Source organism: Amblyomma maculatum, chromosome 3 (genome assembly GCF_055883805.1).
Source record: "Amblyomma maculatum isolate TAMU_Amacu chromosome 3, ASM5588380v1, whole genome shotgun sequence".
Lineage (NCBI taxonomy): Eukaryota > Metazoa > Arthropoda > Arachnida > Ixodida > Ixodidae > Amblyomma > Amblyomma maculatum.
Window position 1 is genome coordinate 180,245,507 of NC_139346.1, and position 22,567 is coordinate 180,268,073.

At 48.6% G+C, this 22,567-nt stretch overlaps 1 protein-coding gene across 1 annotated transcript; it reads right to left on the bottom strand.

Annotated features, from left to right (window-relative positions):
- Positions 1 to 18,034: 18,034 nt before the first annotated feature.
- Positions 18,035 to 22,165, bottom strand: LOC146197071 (calcium-activated chloride channel regulator 1-like). The gene has a single exon (XM_084598805.1). It carries the CDS (start codon positions 22,034 to 22,036, stop codon positions 18,884 to 18,886), a length of 3,153 nt encoding a protein of 1,050 aa, XP_084454931.1. The 5' UTR covers positions 22,037 to 22,165; the 3' UTR covers positions 18,035 to 18,883.
- Positions 22,166 to 22,567: the final 402 nt, after the last annotated feature.

Below are 22,567 nucleotides of genomic sequence, written 5' to 3' on the forward strand. Positions count from 1 at the left end.
GGCATGCAGTCGTGTAAGCTTTACAAGCAAAATTGGCTTTGGTAATCACTTTTTAATACGTAAGCTCTGGCTATGTTTGAGGACTTTGTCACCAGAACGCTGGCAGGTTTATGTTGAAGTTGGGGGACACATGAAAGCGAACGGCTGCAGTCGATAGAGGATGAAAAATTGGTGCATGTGGAATCGTTATATAATTATTAGAGCCGGATAAGTGAATTATACGTCCAAATAACAAAACGGGGTAATGTCGACGACCACATTAGTCACGTGGTATCTCACTTCTGGTCACGTGACCTATGAGGACGTCGAAATAGTAACGTAGCTATGTCGACATTGAATAGGACGTCAGTGTCACGTCATAAAACCGGAAATGGACGTATTTAGATTGAAGCTGAATAAATGAGTAAAAGTGATCAGAAAATGGGCAAAGGGTGTTAAAAATATCGTCAAGGAAAATTTTTGTGCATATTAGTTTATTAATTAGGTTTGGTTTGGTTTGTGGGGTTTAACGTCCCAAAGCAACTCAGGCTATGAGAGACGCCGTAGTGGAGGACTCCGGAGATTTCGACCACCTGGGGTTCTTTAACGTGCACTGACATCGCACAGCACACGGGCGCCTTGCTTATCGATTAATTAGAGCCAATTAAAGTGTTAAGCCAATAAAACATCTAAAAACTAATTGGGTAATATCGACGTCCCAAGTGATCTGCTTACGCATTCCTCAATGCTGGCGGCCGCAGCGCAACGTCTTTTGCTTACTTTAGCCATAATAACCTCCATTCTGCCGAGCGCTGCCCCACAAGCCCATTGTTGGCTTGGGCAGGCTCGTATTTGTATGTCATTTTTGAAATAAATAAATAATTTATATTATTAATTTATATTAATTACAGTTTTTAAAGCGTTCATTGCTGTCATCCACTGAAGTCCGAGTGTCACCTGCGCAAATACAAGTGGAGCTGAGGCTTGGATCGCGAGATGCTAGTGGCTGGGTCTTGGATTGTTCTTTTTGAAAAATTGGAGATGGCTATGTTTGAATCTCATATGCAACACCACAGCTGTATGTTGCAGCCAGAATTGAGGATTACGTGGCGAAATGTACGCTACTAAAAGATTGCTACTATACCAGGGAGAACCGCAAGGCAAATAGTACTTCTTGTACGTGTTACAAATAATGCGCATGTTTGTTTATCCTTTGCAGTGTTTTTCCTCGCAGTAAAACGGCTCGTTATAAAATGCGCTTAGGCTGTAATGTCAGGTGAAAGCATTAAATGACCCGCTTCTGCATCTTTACTATCTCGAGTATTATCTCAAAGTGAGCGCGTGAACACAGGCATGAGAGATATGAATATATACACTTTACTTTTCGACGTATACATCCGAAAGTACTTGAAAAAAATGCGTGCCATCTTCTCCTTAGTACTAACGTAAACACAAGTAGACGGAGAAAGCAGGTGCTGCCGCTGGTGCGTAGTTACGTCTACGCCATTGCTGGACGATTGAATCGCAGGCTACTTAATCACTCTAATAATGTTCCTATCATACTGTTTGTGTCGTATATGTAGGGACTCAAGAACTCTAGGGTGCAAATTAATTTGATAGCCGACGAGAGACATCGTGAAGAAGGTAAAGTCCGAACGGGCTCCGGCCTAACGGGTAAGGGCGGCGGCTTAGTCCAGCAGGGTCCCGGGATAAGGACTCCATTCATGAAAAGGGTCCTTTTTGGGCCCGCACACTCTCATTTTCTAGTTAAATATTTGTTTTTCACCACCCCCACCGTGAAAGAACAAAAACTTCCCCAAACCAGCGCCGCAGCCGCCATATGCAATTTCGGCACCGGGCTGGTTATTGTGACGGGCGCGTTGGAGTCGTCCGCCTCCTGTGCCCCAACGCACCCACCCGCAGCGCCGGAAAAACGAGTACCGATGTTCAAAGAAACGTCGCAGCAGCGCGGATCAGTTTCCATTCTCCCATTGCAGTTTCTACAGGGACCTCAGCGTAACACCAACGCGCACCTACCCATCCCAACCAGAGTACACACATCACAGTTCTTTCTTTTGTTTCAAAAATCAGGCCTCGCACAAACGGGCAAGGCCTTACAAAAATTGGCCGATAGGCTCATTAGGGTGCCCCACCCCACGGTAATCTTTAGTAAAAGGCGAAAGAAAATGTTTTATTACACCCGAAGGTGACATGTCAAGTACAGCAGTACAAAGCAGACCCATCAACACCGTAACATGGGATCAATACAAATATGTGAAAACATGACAGGATGCTGGATGACAACAGGAGGACAACACCCTCCAAATCAAAATTGGCTGTAAGCATGAATATTGTTCACAAATGACAACCAAATGAGCAAATCATCACTTTGCACACACCCAAAAGTTACGACAGACAACAAAAGAGGCCTAACCTTATAGGTTACACAGCTGCTGGTGTGGGTCTGAGCTTGCCGCTATGTTACATCAAAGACCCTCAAACAGTTAAAAACACTCTGTTTTTGGATACAAGAAAATATCGTGTTGACCATTGACGGAGGAACTCTTGTTCCCCCAAAACAAACAGCCGTTCCTCTAAATGAGCATGAATGATTGTACGCAATTTGCGCAACCTGGGAAACATTGCTCTGTTTTGTCTTCTCGACCTCTCGGAAACATTACGGAAGTGCCACAGTACATACATCACTGTATAGTACACCAAACATTCAAATTTATTCCGCTGTCTCGGGGCATGTGTAGGAAACACACCGAATACCTTCCCAACAAACTTCCACATAGTAGACGCGACTACACATTCTTTTATAGGATGATTATTAGTCTCTACTTGAGCACAGTTTATGCATTTATTATTTGGCACCATGCCCCATCTATTCAGCCTGTCCCTGGTTGGCAAGATGCCCCACGAGTACTGCCAGTAGACATCTCTGACAGTCGATGGCAAGTCACGCGAAGATACAGGTTTCCAATTGTGTGTCGGACCTGGCAAAGACTTCGAAGGCGGGGCCGACATACACATGGTTTCACACAGCCTGGATACTGGTGCTGAGCGCCACAACACATTCGGAAGCGCTTCAAGTTGTGCATACATACGTGCTGCAGCAGCATACTGGGGCGCTGGTACAACAGCTGTTGGTGCTAAGTTGCCTAGGCCTCGAGGCACTAGAGTGCGCTTGTAATGGCCTAACCAATACAATAATAATACCCTTCCTTGAAAAGATTCGTCTTCTAGAAGATCACAAGTGCACTTTGTACAGAGAAGTCTGCTGAAAGTGACGACGCAAGGTAGGCTCCAGCCTCCATTTGCCTTAGGAAGACGGAGGGATGCTTGTGTTACGTACTGCGATTTCCCAAGCCAGAACCAAGAGAAGATGAGAGTGTTTACTGTGCGTACCGTTGATGACGGTGGTAAGGCCACTCGTGCTGCAAACCAGAGCTTGCTACACATTACGTTCTTAATTAGATAAGCTCTTTCTTCCAAAGACAAAGATCCTGCCGACACAGCTTCAGTCTGTCGTCGTATCCCGCTCACAATATCTTTCCACATGTGCGGGGAAACACCACTTGCGCAAAAAATAGCGCCCAATATACGCATGTGATCCACTTGTCTGATTCCACCTGGCAAAGCGATGTCGTTATTTCCCAGATTTAGTGCTTCGCACTTATCGATGTTCACTCTGGCACCCGACAAAGTGGAATAAACATTGTAAGTTGTAAAGACCCCTGCAAGGCTGTCCACATCTTCTAAGAAGAGGGTAACATCATCCGCGTAAGTAAAAGGCGAAAGATTAGCACGAATTTTGAGGTGAGGCCTGAGCATGAAATACAAACCAGCGCTCAGCCGAGCCCTTTCACGGCGACATGTCAATGTACATCGGTTACGACAACAAACAGAACAGAGACTTCGGATGAGTATTGCGCTGTCCGGCTATCGCTTTACAGGATATGGTTCGTTGGCCTGCGCTGCACAGAAATATTATTGGAAGTTTATGTTTGCCTTTCCTTTTCTTTCATGGAATCATTTTGTTACCTGCATTTTTGAGCGATTGGCTGATTGCTGCGGAGCGCGGCATTAGCGCCACCTCTCGATCAAAACGGGCATCATACCAAGAGCACTGACACGCGCGCATGACTGTTTAACCTAGTACGCGGCCGGCTTAACTATGGTTACGCTTAAAGGCTGAGCCAACGTTTATAGATATACTTCTATAAACGTTGGGCTGAGCTACATGTACGCGAAAACTCACGCGAACGCGACGGCGGCAAGCGTCGCACGACGCTCTGATCTGCCGAAAATAGAAAATTTCACTCGTTCACCCGGAAGTGCAAGCGCGATCAACCAACAGCATGAACGCGAAGCCAACGTTCTCGTGAAGCGTACCTCCCTGTCGCTCATTTTTCACGTCTTTGTGTGTGTGTAGCTCTGCCGCTCACCGCTACCGTCTACCGCTACCGCGCGAGTCAGTACGCAGCGCAGATAACCCAGACGCCGACAGATGGCGCCACGTTCCTGTCGAATTCCGCCGGACTCCGCACGCAGTGACCATTCAGCGCGTGCTGTGCTGACAGCACGCGGTAGCGGTAGACGGCAGCGGTAAGCTAAAAGTCTCTAATATCTTATCTTTAATGTGGTTTTTGGAGTGCCATCCACGATGCGTAAACAGCGCGTTCCAGCGCCGCACGATGGCACCGCCGTGGTTGCACCTGCTCCCCCATGCCGCAAGCGAACGAGTCAAAGACACGGCGGATCGCTAGCGCCGGCATCAGAAATAAAGCATGCTAAAATTTGTGGGCGTCTGGAACACTGAGCCGAATATCAAGATTGAACCGTCCTTGAGGATCGCTGACCAGCGGCGAATTGCTGGTAAGAGCGTTAACAGCGATTCAAGCAAGTTTCTGTTCAAGCCAGCAGCCGCCGGTGTATCGCGGCTCAACCGCTCTGTTTGTACAGTAGCTTTGCGACTAGTGCGTCGCTAAAGTTATTCATGTTGTTCTTTTACACTGACAGAATAGAATTCACAATATGGCAGTTTCATGAGTAGACCATTTTCCATAGCGTTGATCAGTTCCAAAGCGCCGTCCACCGTGGCTTCGAAGCGAAACATTTTAGGCCTAGCGACGACTAGGGAGTACTGCACGGCGCCGCGCCGCCGTCCCCGCGCTCGCGAGCCCAGCCGCCGCGGTAAGCTCAGACAGCTCGCGGCATAAAGTGCAGCAAGCGTTGCTAACTCGTGTACTTTCATGCTAAGGCCGCACACTTTTTGTTGTTCCGCTCAGCAACAAGCCGTGCAAACGATACTGCATAGAGAGGATGGGGATGCGGTACGCATCGCTGCACCGTCGGCCGTAACCGAACACGTCGAACGACACAGTAGGCACCGCCTATTTTATTTGTCAGTCTTTAAACGTGATTTATTGGGCAAATGAATACATTGTTGAAGCAGACCAGCTGGTACGCCTCACCCACTCGGGCTCCGACGAGCAGCTTTTGTCAACAGAGGGGTATTAGCCAATCCAGAGTACCACAATGTAAGGATGCATAGAACGCCCTGGCAACTCTGTTCAGACCTCCTTGTGAAGTATTTTAACAATTACATCTAAATAATAGCGCGATTGCTTTAGGGGCACCGTTCTACAGAAACTCCGGCGTTGTGTGTTGGCATGGTTTCATGAGCAAGCAGTGGTTGTTCGAGTAGTTTTGCAACATAACTAGGTCAAATGACATCATAAAGTTGGGAGGCGCTAATAACTCGTCTTGCTAATAAAGCTGGGACGTTTGGATACGAATCACCTTTCCATGGTTTTTGGATGCCGAGTCAGGCCAGCTGCTCCCAGGCCACTCAGACACGTTCGATTTTTAAAAATATCGCCAATATATTTAAAACTTTAAGCGGTTCAGGTCGATTCAGAGACATCCAGTATGGATCATCTGATAGCCCACAACATTGCATCAAAACTTAAATATCCTTTAAGCACTTGAAACACACTGTCAACGCACGCGAACAGCGCTTCCACGCGCAATTGGCAGGCCACTTACCCGCCTCAAGATGGCCGCCCCAGCCCACAGGCCGGTATAGGGGACACCCTCTCCAGCAGTTTTTTACAACCTCCTTGGTGTGCACACACGTCACAGTTAAGGCCATTTTGTGGTGCATGAAGCACGTGGAAAGGTGGCAACATATCTAATCGGTTTATCCTTTCGTATTTCGGCTTGCTCTAATGAAGCTGTGCTCTGCACCACAAAATAGTGCTCATGACGTCATTTAAATAAGTACTATTGTCCCTCCATACTCGGCAAAAGGCGATGATGGAGTAATCGCCATGCCGCACCCATCAGTGCATATAGGGACCGGACAGCTGAACGGGTGGCGCCGCCTCTCGGCGCATCACTCTATCGCCGGAATGCGCCGGCCCCCGGCCGGCGCATTGCCAGAGCATTGGAGCGTACTGTTTGTCGTTGGTTTGTGTGGAAATTGGAAATCCTAAGGTTTAGATGACGTTGTGCGTGAATATATCCTCAAGAGAACAGAAAGTTGGGCTAGTTGTGTGAATATGTCCAGTGAAATGAAGTCTGGCCAAACAAGGCTGGCGAAACATGCTGCGTTGTTGGCTCCACTGGCAGCTACGCAAACTCGTCGGACCTTTCTAAGTCGATTCAGTTCTGCTGGTTTCCACAGAAGCATGAGTGGCGGGTGACCTAAGCATGGTTCTTTGAAAGGCAAAGGCACGAATCTACGTATTTGGTTATTGTGTAATCATGAAAAGTGCCGAATTTTTAAAATTCCGCTTGCTACCGGATGCTCTGTGCCTTCTGTTTCCCAGGAGTGACGGCACGAGAGTCTCGGAGTCGAAGCCGCACTCCTTCATCTGTAGTCACTTTATTGACAATTGGAAATCGAAGTAACCCAACAGCATAAGTTACAACGCTATCATTTCCCCGCCTTTGTACAAGAAAACCCCAGCACGGAAAAAGAAAAGGCAGCTCAACCATCGTCGTTCGGGCTGCGTTACGATCTTCAGTGATGGGCAGAGACAATGTTTGTGCAGATACTTTCGCTGACATAGTCAAAGATAATTTACTTTTTTTCTTAACAGAAAGAGCAGATAGGAGACATGAACAATTCCCATTACCATAATCTTGTCATTTTTCCTCTTTTCGTTTGTCAACCAATGAAAATGCGCTGACAGCTCTGCGTTGATACTCTTAGAATTTGTTAACATTTGTTTGTGGCATGTCCATTTCGCCTAATAAAATCACTCATTTCACAGCTCAATCAATACCGCATGGTCACAAAATCTGCTATCGGCTGCATATAAAAGTCGAGCAAGAAAAAAAATACAATTTAATTTGTGGAAACGAGCATGAACATAGCATTTTTGTTTGAATTTAGAAGTACGTGTAGCAGTTTTTTTTTTTTCGCATTCACGTTGCACCTGACACGGCTTTACGTATTTTCTCAGCAGCGTCCATTTTCTGGCCCGCCTAAATACATGAGTTTATCATCGGCGTTTTAGTGAACATGAGATTTCCTGATTGTGGCGTAGTATGACAAGACCGTTTTATCTCTCTCAGAAATTACTTCTATGGCCAATGTAAACAGATTTAGCAGCAGTCCGGCAAGCTGCAGTAACAAAGTTGTAAAAGGAATGGCTTTCAGTTATCCGGATTCCTTTACGTGCAAATAGAAAACTACATACATGGTAGTGTCCCCTCACACTCATCAGATATCGAGGTCAGCTAGGTATCGGCACCGCAAGTTCGTGGTGCGCTTAGAAAGTAGAGCACCTTAGCGAACGAGCCATCAGAGGGATTCATTTAACAATAGAACGCTCTCTTAGTTGTCGGTGGCTTATCTTACAACACATCACACTGAGTTTTTTTTTTCATTGTATTTAACAGTTTGACAGTATTGGACTATTGCCTTCAGATGTTCAAGGCAGGTGCGGTCAATCGCATTGAACTTCCTGCGCTGAGAGAACGCTAGCAGGAAATTAATTTTTTTTCTTTTCACAACATCCGCAGCATGTCGGGAGAAAGGCATGTATAGTATAATATTTTCTAAGTCAATTATATGTAGCAGCTCCGACGTGTTCAACAAGAGCATTGTCGTATATGTAAAAATGATGCTGAGGGGGTATTACTCACTTGGCTTATATTATGATTAAGTTTGATAGTCTCAATGCCGGGTTCAGTGAGCTATTGCAGCGTAATTGTGCCGGAAGTCCTGGAAGTACATGTGTGTTTGCTATTCCAACCATAAATAGGATCCTACTTTTGTCTTGCTTGTTTATTTTTCTCCTTTTGCAGCTCTCGTTGCAAGGTTGAAACTGGAATGTCATTTGCTATTATTCTACTCTGAATCGTGTGAACCTATAGCTATTACCAAAAACGACAGGTGCAGCATCTTTTTCGTTTTACATGAACGCTGACCATTACAACTACCACTACTACAGCGCCACGGCTACACGGCTCGGCAGTATTTGATCTTCAGGCAGGTTTCGACTAGACCTAATATAATATGGACGCGCAGTGCAGGCGCAATTCCCATCTTCGAAGTTGCCTTAACAAGTGCCTAACGAAGGTGTTCCTATAGCATGGTGAAATCACGCGCGCGGCATTTTCGAGTATATAACAGAAATACCATGCGCCGGGCGGTTTCAAAAAGAAAAAAAAACGCACGCCCTGCCGAGAACGGCCCTTTTATTTTTCAAGATTTCCCGGTCAAAAAATACTTGCGATTACTCAAACAGCTCAAAGCTCTCAAAGCCACACCGCAAAACGACGGGTAAGGACAGGCTCAAAAACGCCTCGCAGAACGGAAACGACTGCGCCGCTCAGCTGCCTCGGCATTCCGCTGTTTCGGCACTCAGCCGCGGGCGGCGCTGTTCCACCGAGGCGACGGTGGCGCCATACAACGGGCGCCCGGTCCCTATACGGTTAGGCTTGCGACAAACAAGCGGTCACCGCTTATGTATGCGTTATTTGTTGAAATATGTTTGTCAATACGAGTTGGTTTGGAAGCAGCGTGTCTTTTTGGGTTATAAAATACAAACAAAAAAGGTCGTAACAAGTGACATGCCTCCTTAGCTTTACCTCATTTCTTGTGTCATTACACCAGCATGCATTATCGTCGAGACCCCAGTGAAAAGCAACACACTATACTCGCGAAAAGTTCGTTCTGCGCGGATTCTAGAATTCATGGCGTGGAATTGGTCTGCAGATCAGGTAAGCGACCTCCTTAACATATTGTTACGGAGCGGCAAGACGAACACAGGAACAAAGAGATGGCCGATGACGATGAGGCGGTATTTTAGTGACTGCCAGGCTTCTCTACTTTTAATGTCGTCCCTAGCGCCCGGAGACCTAGGGCATTCCCAACATATATGGTCGATGGTCCCCCTCGCTTCGCAGTAGAGAAGCCTGGGTAACCCAGCGGAGAAGCGACGTCCCCGCTGACCATCAAAAAGCCGTCCGCCTGGCGGCTGAGGCTGCGAATAACCAATGTATATTCGCCAGTCCTTGGTTGCGGAGGTTCCAGCCCCCGTTCCTCAGGCCTGCGTGCCAGGAGCGGGGAGTAGGGGGCCTCCTATATAGGTGAAAAATAGTTTTAATCAATCAATTATTGACTGCCGGCGGGATTTGCGCGAGCACTCCTGCCCGTGCCACTGTCCGCTTCATCTTCGTTCGTGACAATATTGCCTTGTCTGCCTATTTTTCGGTCCCAGCAGGCACTAGAAGGATAAACTTCTCGTTTGCTATGTTATTTAAGCGTTGATTTCATTTTGCAAGCGAACAATTTTTTTTTTAATTTAGCTATGTCTCAAAACGGTTCAGTAACAGCGGAGCATACTAAGCTATGAATCTGTCAAGCATTTGAGAAACTAGATTCTTGTAATTTGCCCCAGTAATCGACCTATTTTATGACATTGCGTTTAAGTCGCGTTCATGTACAACACTTAACAAAATGAACTTAGCAAATTTAACTGATATAATTAGGCACATTGCAAAAGACTGACGCCTCCGTTCAAGGCTAGCAAGATATGCCGCGTGACTAACAAGGCTGAGATCGCCGTCAGTGCTTGATCACAGACCGGGTGCCGTAGATGCGCATTCAAAGCATTCCCTCTCACGTCATCGAGGTTTCTGCATCAATTGAAGACAAATAAGGGACCCTTAAACACACATCCGACGATTTATTGACTGATTGCCAGTGCATCCCCGACAAATCACCGCCCCGCCCATGTCGTGTGCGAACCATCCCCTACCGCAGGCATGCTAGGGATTTTTCGAGGCTACCAAGTATCAAAAGGAAAGTTCAAAGGTATCGGTGCTTTTCATCTGCCAACGACGACTTGCTAGATGCAAGCTGGTAATTTCCAAAACGTATAAAAACCCTCCTTTGGTGATGTCCGTGATGTGGGCACGTGGTGCTACCATCTGCCGCCAACTATAAAGACCGAGCGCCGCAACGAGCGTGCGCCATCGCCGCCGAGTAGAGCTGCTCACCTCGAATCTGGCATGGAAGACCTGTGTGATAAATTGGGTTTTGACAAATAAACACTACAATAGAATCAGCATTTTGTCTTACCGCTCTAAGCGAAAAAAGAGCTTCTAGCAAGGCATGGAGGTGGATGAAGGTTTGGTTTGGTTTGTGGAGTTTAAATTCCCAAAGCTACTCAGGCTATGAGAGACAACATAGTGGAGGGCTCCTGAAATTTTGAACACCTGGGGTTCTTTAACGTGCACTGACATCGCACAGCACACAGGCGCCTTGCTTTTCGTCTCCATCAAAAAGCGGCCACCACGGCCGGGGTTCGTTCCCGTTTCCTTGGGAACAGTAGTCGAGCGCCCTAACCACGGCACCACCCCCGCGGGATTGGTGGGTGAAGGCTTTTAGGAGGTAGCCGTTCGAAGATCAAAAGAGTAGAACAGAAGCCAAGAGAAATAAGAGAACGAAACAGAACGAGTAGAAAGAAAAACAAGGGATGAAAGTTCGGGCACGGTGATAAATATGTATATATATATATATATATATATATATATATATATATATATATATATATATTGACGCATATAGAAGACGACGCAAAAGATGACATCTGAGACGACAAGCGCGAGCCTGGAAGTGAAAGAAGCTTGAACGCAAGACTTGTTCTGGTCGACCATTCAAACCATCTATCGCTAGGTTCTCCTTGGTGTTCTACCGAGACGTGACACTGGTGGAGCGCGCTGGGGTATGCATAGGACTCCTTCCGGCAGTCCACAGCGGATCCCAAACGTCGACACGCCTGTCCATCGTGCTAGCCGCCGCCTTCTAGGCCTAGCGCCGGAGTACAGTCACCTACCGAACGACTCCTCAAACGCCCAAGTTCCTCAGACCTCCCAAGCCATGGCACATACCAACCCTACGCCGGTGACTCTACAGAATACCAAGGTGCCAGAGTGCTTTCGCGGGGAAGCGTTTGAAGATGTGGAGGACTGGCTCGACCAGTTTGAGCGAGTGGCCAAGATAAACCAGTGGAGCGCAGACCAGAAGCTTTGTAATGTTTATTTTGCCCTTCAGGATAATGCTAGAACGTGGTTTGAAAACCACGAGGCCAGCTTATCCACATGGGATGACTTCCGCTGCCAGCTGGTCGACACTTTCGCGAGAACTGACCGACGGGACAATGCGCTGCGCCTGCTTGAAGTGCGCATCCAGAAGCCAAATGAGAGCGTGGCTATGTTTGCGGAGGACATGGCTCGCCTTTTTCGCCGTGCCGACCCTGATATGAGTGAACCAAAGAAGCTACGGCATCTCATGCATGGTGTAAAAGAACAGGTGTTTGCCGGCTTGGTACGCAACCCACCTAAAACGGTGAGAGAGTTCGTTAAGGACGCTACTGCTATAGAGCGAGCCCTACAAGACCGGTGCCGCCAGTACAACCGACCCGTTAACTGTGTTTCGACGACTGCGGCGGCGCTGAATGCAACCGATAGGACCGCTCTTCGAGGCCTCATTAGAGAAATTGTCCTTGAGGAGCTCCAGCGAATTACGGCTACGAAGGCTCAGTCATCACAGGCCCTCGTGGAAACCGTCAGGAATGAAATTCGGTATGCCTTATCACCGTCTGCACCATGTAACCAGTCTCATCCCGTCGACAACGCGGCAGCTATTTCGGAGCCATACCACGCTCCACAACCGGTCAGCTTCACGGCCGACGTTCCTGCACCTTACCAGGAGCAGCAACATGAGAGCTATGCCGCAGTCCTTCGTCGCCCGCCTCCAGACTACGCCCCACCGAGCTCATCGAGCCGTCAGGAGACGCGACTCTTCCATGGACCTCAGTGGGCGCCTTCCAGGCGCTTTCAACCACGCCGAACTGACAGGTGGCGCAGTTATGATAACCGGCCACTCTGTTTCTACTGCGGACAACCGGGCCACGTGTATCGGTACTGCCGCTACCGCGAAGAGGGGCAAGCCTTTCCGCCTGCTTCTGCTCGCCAACACTTCAATGCCGACACTGCCCAAATCGAGGACGACCCTCCGGTCAGCAGGGAAAACAAGTCCCGGGGCTTCCGCCGCCGCTCCTCCCCATCACCACAGCGTTATCCTTCGCCAATGCGCCGTAGCATTGCTGACGCTAGCGGACAGCGGTCCCCGAGCCCTCACCGGGGAAAATAACAGCCGCAACCTCGCGAGGGGAGGTTGCAACCAGTCGAAAAATGCCAAACCCCTCACCACCGCCGCAACCGCCGACAACCTGTGCTTCTGACGCCGCTGTTAACATTAACATTGACATCGCCGCACTACCGCCGAAAATGCCGCCTACATTACCGCCGAAAATGCCGCACCAGATGAGCAGCCCCGACGACGAAGCTGACAGCGCCGACCTTGCTGCACTTCCGCCGCAAATGCCGAAAAAGACGAACAACCTGGATGAAATTGTTAGTGCTGACCTCGCCGTTTCTATTGACGGGCTGGAGGTACATGCTCTAGTGGATACCGGAGCGGATTTTTCAATTATTAGCCAGAAACTGGCTGATACGCTGCGTAAAGTAAGAACTGAATGGACTGGGCCAGTAATTAGAAGTGCTGGGGGTCAGCTACTGGCACCGACAGGGAAGTGCACTGCCCGGATAGCAATAGGAAACGCGGTGTTTGTCGGCAGTTTCGTTATTCTCCCTGACTGTTGCAAAGACCTCATCTTGGGCATGGACTTTCTGCGCCTTCATGGGGCTGTAATCAGCATTCGAGATAGCGTCGTTGCCTTCACCAAGAATCATGGAGACCTTGGTTATGCGGAAGTACCACTGATGCCCTTACGCGTCGCCAAGGAGACGGTGACATTACCTCCGCGATCATGCTCTCTTGTTCAAGTGAAGTGCGACGTGGCGCATACCGGCGATGGAATCGCCGAAAGGGCAGTCACCCTGGTACTAAGCCGAGGTGTTTCTATAGCTCGGGGGCTAGTCAACTTGACCGATGGACAGACCGAAGTGCTGCTGACAAACTTCAGCGACGAGCGTCAGCAAATTCCGAAAGGCACAACTGTGGCCTTTTTCGACAGCATCCTAAATGCGCAGCACTGCTTCTCACTGCAACAGGAAGAGCCAATGTGCAAGACGCCCGTAACCATCGTCGATGTGAGTCCAAATTTGTCTTCTTCAGAACGGGACTGCCTTTTGGATCTCATAGATCAATTTCGAGACTGCTTTGCTTCCGAATCACGGGTCGGCCAAACGCCCTTGACAAAACATCGAATCATTACGGATGACTCGATTCGCCCAATTCGACAAAATCCTTACCGTGTGGCTCCGAAAGAACGCGAAGCCATTCAGCGCCAGGTGGCCGAAATGCTTAGAGACGACGTTATCCAGCCGTCACAGAGCCCCTGGGCTTCCCCCGTGGTGCTTGTTAAAAAGAAGGACGGCAGCTTACGATTTTGCATAGACTACCGCAAGCTCAACCAAGTGACTAAAAAAGACGTGTACCCTCTTCCTCGCATCGACGATTCCCTTGATCGCCTACGAAATGCACGTTACTTCTCATCAATGGACTTGAAAAGTGGATATTGGCAGATAGAAGTAGATGAGAGGGATCGGGAGAAGACAGCATTCGTCACTCCCGACGGATTGTATGAGTTCAAGGTGCTTCCGTTCGGTTTGTGCTCTGCACCAGCAACATTTCAGAGGCTGATGGACACTGTGCTCTCGGGACTTAAGTGGCAAACATGCCTGGTGTATCTTGACGACGTGATTGTGTTTTCGGCCACATTTGAAGAGCATCTACGCCGTTTGCTAGCTGTGTTTCAGGCCATACGATCTGCAGGCCTCACCCTAAAGCCCGAGAAGTGCCACTTCGGTTACGAGGAGCTGCAGTTCTTAGGCCACGTCGTTAGCCAAGAAGGTGTGCGGCCTGATCCTGAAAAGCTATCCGCAGTCGCCAAGTTCCCAACACCTACGGACAAAAAGACATTACGGCGCTTCCTGGGTCTTTGCGCCTATTACCGTCGGTTTATTGCTGGCTTCTCACGAATTGCCTGGCCATTAACTTCGTTGATGCGTGACAACGCTGTCTTTAGCTGGGGTGAAGAACAGCAACAAGCTTTTAATGAGCTGCGGAGGCGTTTACAGACACCACCTGTTCTGGCACACTTTGATGACGACGCCCCTACACTGCTTCATACGGATGCCAGCAACGTGGGCTTAGGTGCTGTGCTGGTGCAGCGCCAGGATGGTGTGGAAAAAGTAATTGCTTACGCCAGCAGGACCCTATCTAAAGCGGAAGCGAACTACTCGACAACTGAAAAAGAATGCCTTGCGGTGGTATGGGCGGTTATGAAGTTCCGCCCTTATTTGTACGCTCGCCCCTTTGAAGTCGTTAACGACCATCACTCTCTCTGTTGGCTGACGAACCTAAAGGACCCTTCAGGGAGACTCGCGCGTTGGAGCCTTCGATTACAAGAATTTGACATGGCCATTATTTACAAATCTGGAAGGAAGCACACGGATGCTGATTGCCTTTCCCGAGCGCCGGTCGAACCTTCCACTATTACCGATGAAGGCACTGCGTTTTTAGGTGTCATAGATGACGCAACGCTTTCCCAACAGCAGCGAGAGGACCAGCAATTGCTCCCTCTTATTGATTTCTTGGAAAAGCGAACTACGGTTGTGCCTAAGACTTTCGCCCGAGTAATGCCTTCGTTCTTTATTCGCAACAACGTACTTTACAAGAAGAACTTCCGCCCAGGGGGAAACAGTCACTTACTCGTCGTCCCATCAGCTCTCCGCAGTGAAGTTTTGCAAGCGTGTCACGACGAGCCAACCGCCGGTCACCTAGGCTACACCCGCACTTTGGCTACAGTACAGCATGGATACTACTGGCCAAAACTGCCGGCGACAGTGAAACACTATGTACGTACGTGCATAGACTGCCAGCGCCGTAAATCACCTCCTGTAAAACCAGCTGGCCTACTCCACCCTCTTCAAGTGCCAACGACGCCTTTTAAACAAATCGGCATGGACCTCCTGGGACCATTTCCGACGTCCACAGCCGGGAATAAATGGATAATTGTAGCCACCGATTATCTAACCCGCTATGCGGAGACCAAGGCTCTGCCAAGGGGTACCGCCGCTGAAGCAGCTCGGTTCTTCGTTGAGAACATTGTCCTGAGGCATGGCGCCCCGGCACTCATAATAACAGACCGAGGAACTGCATTTACGGCCGAACTTTTGGAGACCGTTCTCCGCCTCAGTGGCACCAGTCATCGTAAAACTACAGCCTATCACCCCCAAACCAATGGGTTGACGGAACGTCTCAATAAGACCATCGAAGACATGCTTTGCATGTACGTCGACGTGAACCACAAGAATTGGGACGAAATTCTTCCCTACGTCACGTTCGCCTACAATACGGCACGCCAAGACACCACTCGTATGACACCATTCAGCCTCCTTCACGGGCGACCAGTAACAACTATGCTGGATGCAATGTTGCTCCCAAATGCTGACACCGATGATCTCGATCAGGACGCCGAGGAATTCGCTCAACGTGCAGAGGAAGCTCGACAGCTAGCGCGTGTGCGAATCAAAAATCAGCAAGAGCATGATGCACGACGCTACAATCAGAGACACCGACATGTCATGTACGAACCTGGCGACAAAGTGTGGGTCTGGACTCCTATTCGCCGCCGTGGACTCTCCGAAAAATTATTGCGGCGATACTTCGGGCCCTATGTTGTCCAGCGACGTTTAACCGACGTCACTTATGAGGTGGTGCCAGACAAGGTGTCGACATCAAAGCGACGCCAGCAACAAGCAGACGTCGTCCACGTTGTGCGTATGAAGCCGTACAACTCGGACTGACCTCATCGAGACGATGCTTCCTAAGGAGGGGGGCAAATGACGCATATAGAAGACGACGCAAAAGATGACATCTGAGACGACAAGCGCGAGCCTGGAAGTGAAAGAAGCTTGAACGCAAGACTTGTTCTGGTCGACCATTCAAACCATCTATCGCTAGGTTCTCCTTGGTGTTCTACCGAGACGTGACAATATATATATATATATATATATATATATATATATATATATATATATATATATATATATATATATATATATATATATATATATATATATATAGGAAGGGATTTATAGGAAGGGATTTATAGGAAGGGAAAGCACGCACTGCACGCACGTGCAGGCGCCGCACGTGCGTTCCGTGACGTCACGTTGTTTACTAGAGGGGGAGGTCTGACCTAACTAACTAGTTAAGCATTTGATACATTCAAATGTGGCGCCAAGCCATTGGCCAATGAGACCATTTTCGCCTTTACTTTTACATTTCTTGCCTCTAATTAATTACCTAATTACCTTTTCGTCCTAATTACTCTCTATCGATTGAGACCACTCATTAACCTCTATCACTTCTCAATTACAACTGCTGCGGTCAACTTTTACATTTTTTGCCTCCAAACATGTACCTAATTAACTTATCACAACAATACACCACCCTCTATCGATTGACACCACTCATCAACTTCTACCACTTTCAATTACAACTGCTGCGGACAAAATTTTGCGGATGCGGTCAGAAATCTGAACATAGCAAAGTAATGCTTTCGCATTAAAATATAAAGTTCTGCTTTAGTCTAGCCGTACGAACGTGCTTGCGTGGGCTAGGTGCAGCGTGTCTGGTACTCTTACGCACCACTTTTGTAGAGTTAGAGCACAAGGTTTTCAAGTCAGGCTACAGCACAGAAGCACGTGAGCACTGTTGACCGAGTCCGATGGCTAAACGGCAAACACTCATCACAAAAGTCTAATCTCAGCCTTCCACCTCAATTAAGCAACTACCAACTTTGCGACAGCAAGGGATCTCATGCTGTCGCTCAACCCAGTTCCTATTGTGTTCTCTTGTGTCTTGTGGTTGCCTACTGAAAAAGTTGTGAGGCAATAACCTCACATTTTCTCACACAATCTCACTCAATTCACATAAGAAATCGCATACAAGTCGCATATAATTGCATAAGGTCTCGTAGCTTGTTGAACATAATCATAAATTATGTACGATACTTTCTGATAATAATGTAAACCGTATGAGAGTCTATGCGATTAGATGAGATTTTGTGAGGTTATTGCCGCGTAGAACTTTTGGTTTTTCTGTTTTACCCTTGCGGTTTTCTGTTTTCTAAGTTCAAGATGCACGAACTCGCCCCCCCCCCCCCCAAAAAAAAAAAAAAAAAAAAGTTCTAATGGAGTGTTTTAGTCGATACAGCCGCACGAGTTTCAATTTTCAATTGTGCTTTCAGTCGACAGGCACTATCGGTTCGAGGAAATACTGCGACAAGAGCATAAGGTGACTAATGAAATCAGTACAACATTTCGGGTGAATGCGGTGTTCGTATTTTTGCTATCGCGCTTCCGAGCTGAATTCATCAGCCTTCATAAAGATGCCAAACAACGCTACACTGGAAAATTCGGTCTCAGCAGATCACATAGCAACACGCTTGAACCAATATGACGGAGCGCGTTAAATTTCTGAATCGTCAGAGTCAGGCAACGTATATTTTATTATTCTGTTTCACGCAAGCAAACGGACAGAGAACTGAACAGGCATACCTGTCAGTTGCTGGCGTACAAACTGCTGAGTAAAATCTTGGACCGTATAAAGTCTTCCAAAGCACGCAATCTTCACAGCAAAGATGTGATGTACGTACGCGGCATGTTCTAAGCAATGTTGCACTGAATACTTCACAGAAATAATACTGTGTCGGCAAACTAGCTAAAACCTTTCATCAGCTATATATACAAGAAGTAAAATTCTCAGGGCGTTAAAAGTCATCGCAACTATAAAATAGAGCGCGATTCAAAGTTAGGGTGTGTTCCCGTAAGAAACAGCCTACTCCTAAGCGTGCAGAAACAGTCACACCTGTCCTCAAGTGGCAGTCGCAGGTAATCAACACCACATTTCATGTCAGACACATAATATCGGTATGTTCACGAGTCACCTTCTGCAACAAGTACCATAGCCTAAGCCATGCACAAGCAACAAAAAGCAACCAGTTGCGCAGGAAAACAAAAATCAGAGTTCATAAAACGCATAACACAGCGAGAAAAGATGAAACCAAGCAATGTATGCTACAAACAAGGTCACGCAGTAATGTTATGCGGGAACCACTATCGGCCCCAATGTCCACTCTTATCGTTGTGATAAGTTCACGCCGCTACGTGCGCCCGTACACGTAATCCTTCAGTATTCAAACCATACGCCATCTTTCTGATTCCCTTACGCGTGCACTTTGGCAGAGTTATAGCACAAGGTTTCGAAGTCGGGCCACCGCACAGAAGCACGTAGCACTCATGATCGAGTCCGATGGCTGAACGGCAAACACTTTCATCATCACACAAAAGTCTGTCTCCTCGGTTCAGTCGAAAACCCTGGCGGCGAGCCGCGCGATTCTGTGCCGTACGGAGGGCTGCGAGCGGGCTTCAGTTCGGTCACGTAAGGACGCACGGACGGCAGCCCGACGTCGTTCAAGTCCTCCTTGCCCTCCGGCGCTGAGAATTCCTGAGGGGGCAGCTCACCCGAGGGCGCTTCGGAGGACAGGTCCGCTTTATCGGGCGCAGTCGGAGTACGGTGGCCCCTCTTCGCCTTCTCGTCCTCGTACACGTCCATCAGGTAATCGGCTGAATAAGAGTTGATGGGACTGATGCCGTAGTACATCGACGTCGCGTACGGGTTCACCTTGTCGGTAGAGTCGTCGATGCCGCCATTCTCCTTCTTGGGCGTCGAACCATTTTGCGTTAACGGAGCTGAGATGATAGGCCGAGGTCTGGTTGGCGGTCGCGGAGAACTGTCGTTCGAGTCATCCTTCTTTTCGCCTCGCCTCCTGAAGCAGATAAAGAGCACGATGATGATAATTAGGATCAGCAAAAGCAGCAATGGAAGCACGATGGCGAGCGCCAGCTGTAGGGACGTCATGCCTCCCCTGGCATAGTTGCGGTCGTTGTCCAGATCTGAGCCAGTCCCTATCCCGTCTGGATCACCACCGCTGCCGCCATCTGGAGCAATCGTAGGCGTGAGCTTGGGAAACTGGACTTCGACGACGTTGGACACCGGCCCATTGTTTGAATCGTCGCTGGCCCGGATCGCGAAGTAGCAGCTATCTCCGGGCTCTCCACAGTTTACATTAAAAGAAGCCTTCTCCCTCTCGCCGAAAGGTTTCGGCGAGTAAGCAAGACCGTCGATGCTGAATGGATCGATTTTCTTACCGGACGAGTCAAAAAGCGGCGCGAAGTCGACGGCTCTTTCGAAGTATCTTATATCATAGCCCTTTGCCGCACCCTGGTCGTAGTCGTTGCCTGGCGCAGTCCATTCGAGTGTGACCCGCCTGTCCTTCGGATCAACACTGCTCACCTTCAAGTCGGTGATGCGGCTTGGAGGATATACGTCTCCTCCAGGTCTGTCTTGAATACTGAAGAAGGACCCATATTCAAAATAGCGCGAGAAAGGTTCAGTCGGCACGGACGCAGATTCTGGGAACTGACTTCCGCAGCAGCGAGGAGGCGATGATGACCCACCATCCAAAACAGCGCCATTAACGACGACGCTGTCACCAGTGCCTTCGGCTATTACTGACAGCTTGTAGTGACCCTTTTTCGAAAAGCCTGTGAAGTAGCGGCTATAAATTCCATCCCCAGCCGTGATATCAGGGTCTCCAGCCCCATTGTCCACAAGATCTAATTCCACCAATCTTCCTTCCGGGTCGATTATGGTAGCGGTGACATTAACGTAGCGAATCGGATTGAAACCTTTCCGAACTTCGGCGTAAACGAGAAACGGTTTTGAAGGATCGACGCTCGTAAAACTAGAGCTCAACCAAGCATTAAGTGAAACGAGGGGATCAGTTACGGATGTGGGCGCAAGCCAAACTTCAAGCTTCGCAGGATCAAGAGCGACATGTGAAGGTTTAACGCGTAACGTCCACTGGCCGGGAGCTGCACTCTCTATCTTGAATTGCTGCACGTTAAACGCCTGAGGCGACAGTTCCTTGCTTCGCGCGTCGTATTTTTTGCCGGTTGGAGAAGACAGTGAGACGTAATTTATGTAATCCGACCCCGTATCTTCGTCCTTGTATATCATGTCCACCCTGAGCGTTACACCGGTATGAGAGTCAACATAAAAAACCTCACTGACTTCTTGGCCCGGTTGAACTTGTTCGATTATCTTCTGTTTCAACATCATCGGGGCCTTGGTCTCGGCGTAAGATGTTTTGCTGAAAACCAAACCAGCCATTGCGTTCGCTTGGTGCGTGTAAAACAGCGCTCTGTTCTCGGATGCCTCCGCTAAGAACACCTTACCGTCATTGTCAAGACAGAGCGGTTCTACTCTATTTCCGGCGTTACTTCGAGAAAGCAGCAGTGCATGGACTCTGACGTCAGCATCAGCCAGTTTCTGCACTGTTGCATTGAAATCTTCTCTAATCTTGTCATGGGTTATTAAGAGAATCGTCCCTTGTGGTCTTGATTGACCGTTCGTGTTTGAGCCTAGTAGGGCAAGAGCGCTGTCAACGGCCCGGTCAAATCTCGAAGGGTCGTAATCGGATCTAGGATAGCTCTTGGCAAACTGTTCTCTTTCTGTCTTGGTTTTCATTGAGATGAGAGCACTGTCGGCGTAAAACATGTCAGTGCTGTAAGCCACCAACGCCATCATCGCGTCGTCTGGAACAAGTACCTGCGCAAACTTCTTCAGCGCCGTGAGAGTAGGCGCGTACGGCGTGGATGACAATTGGCTTTGAGTAGGTTCCTTTGCTTCAACGTTCCAGACTACCACAATGCGCAGTGGAGACTCTTTAACGACTTTCAGTTTGACTCGCTGGTACAAAAAATCTTGGCCGACTACATTGCTTAATTCATCTGTCTTTAAAATCACTTCACGAGCGCTCCTGGACCCGCACTGAACACCGTGCTTGAGAACGGAAGCCTCCGTGTATTGTTCGGAAGTATTGGGCACTGATTCTTCGCTGAACACGCCGTACCTGAGACGGTACCACTCTTCGGCCATAGCTTTGCCATCGGCGTGGGCGACGTACGAGAGCGGTAATACTGTTCGGAGGCCGGGGACTCCGCACGATCCATACTGCAGAGTGTATGGGTGCTCACCAAACACAGAGAATTTGTCCGGCTCGATCACAAAATGCGCCGAGCCGAAAGTGGGTCTAGAGCTCACCGTGACTTCGACGTTGCCGCCACTGCTGCTGCTGTTGTCGACGAGGCTGGAAGCACTGAGTGAACTAGGAACGAGTAGGGTCACTTCCTTGAAAAAGGCGCGGCCGTTTAGGTCCTGGTACACTTTCTTCGATGCCGACTCGACGAGTTCAGCGACCGTGTGAGCAAAGCCATCAGGCAGACCTTCCGGCGGTATCCGCGGCGACAGGGCTATTGTGATTCCCGTGTAGCCGTTACCACGTAGCACAACGTCACATCTGACACCCGGTAGATTCAACGCGCACCAGATGACCAAGACGAGCAGTAAGAAAACGCGGCAAAGCATTTTCGTGGCCCCAATGCTGCGCGTGTGGCAGCAACGATGTTACTGCGAAGTGGCGGCCATATTGGAAGAGAGGCCAGCGTGTGTGCACACCCGTAGGCTGGGGGCCGATAAAGGTTGCTTAGCAATGGTCCGTCGCCGTTGCAACTGGGTGATAAGTAGGCACACGGGAATGCCGGCTGGGTGATAAGCCATGGCAGCAGACCGCGGCGATATGCGAAGCTCGCTGCTTTTGCATTTTGTCGATCAGTGCCGTGTAAGACTACGGCCTCTTTCTTTCTTTCTCAGCGCATATACTTGACTTGCAAACAAGAGCTGTTGGGGATGAAGCGGTCGTCTTTTAAGCATGCACGAACAGCACTTAATACTTGTGGCATTATCGAAATGTGTGTGTTTGCGTAAGGATAGGAGCACCAACAAGCCTTTCATCTAGGCCAGGTTTATTCCTTCAGAAAACTTTACTACAACGGTTCATTTTCTTTTTTTTTTTTCATTAAAGAAAATCGCACGATAATTTAAACGCAGGAAAAGCCT

Bases quoted from the DNA above. Each gene is read 5' to 3' on its own strand.
- LOC146197071 (XM_084598805.1), bottom strand. From the start codon at position 22,036: ATGCTTTGCCGCGTTTTCTTACTGCTCGTCTTGGTCATCTGGTGCGCG.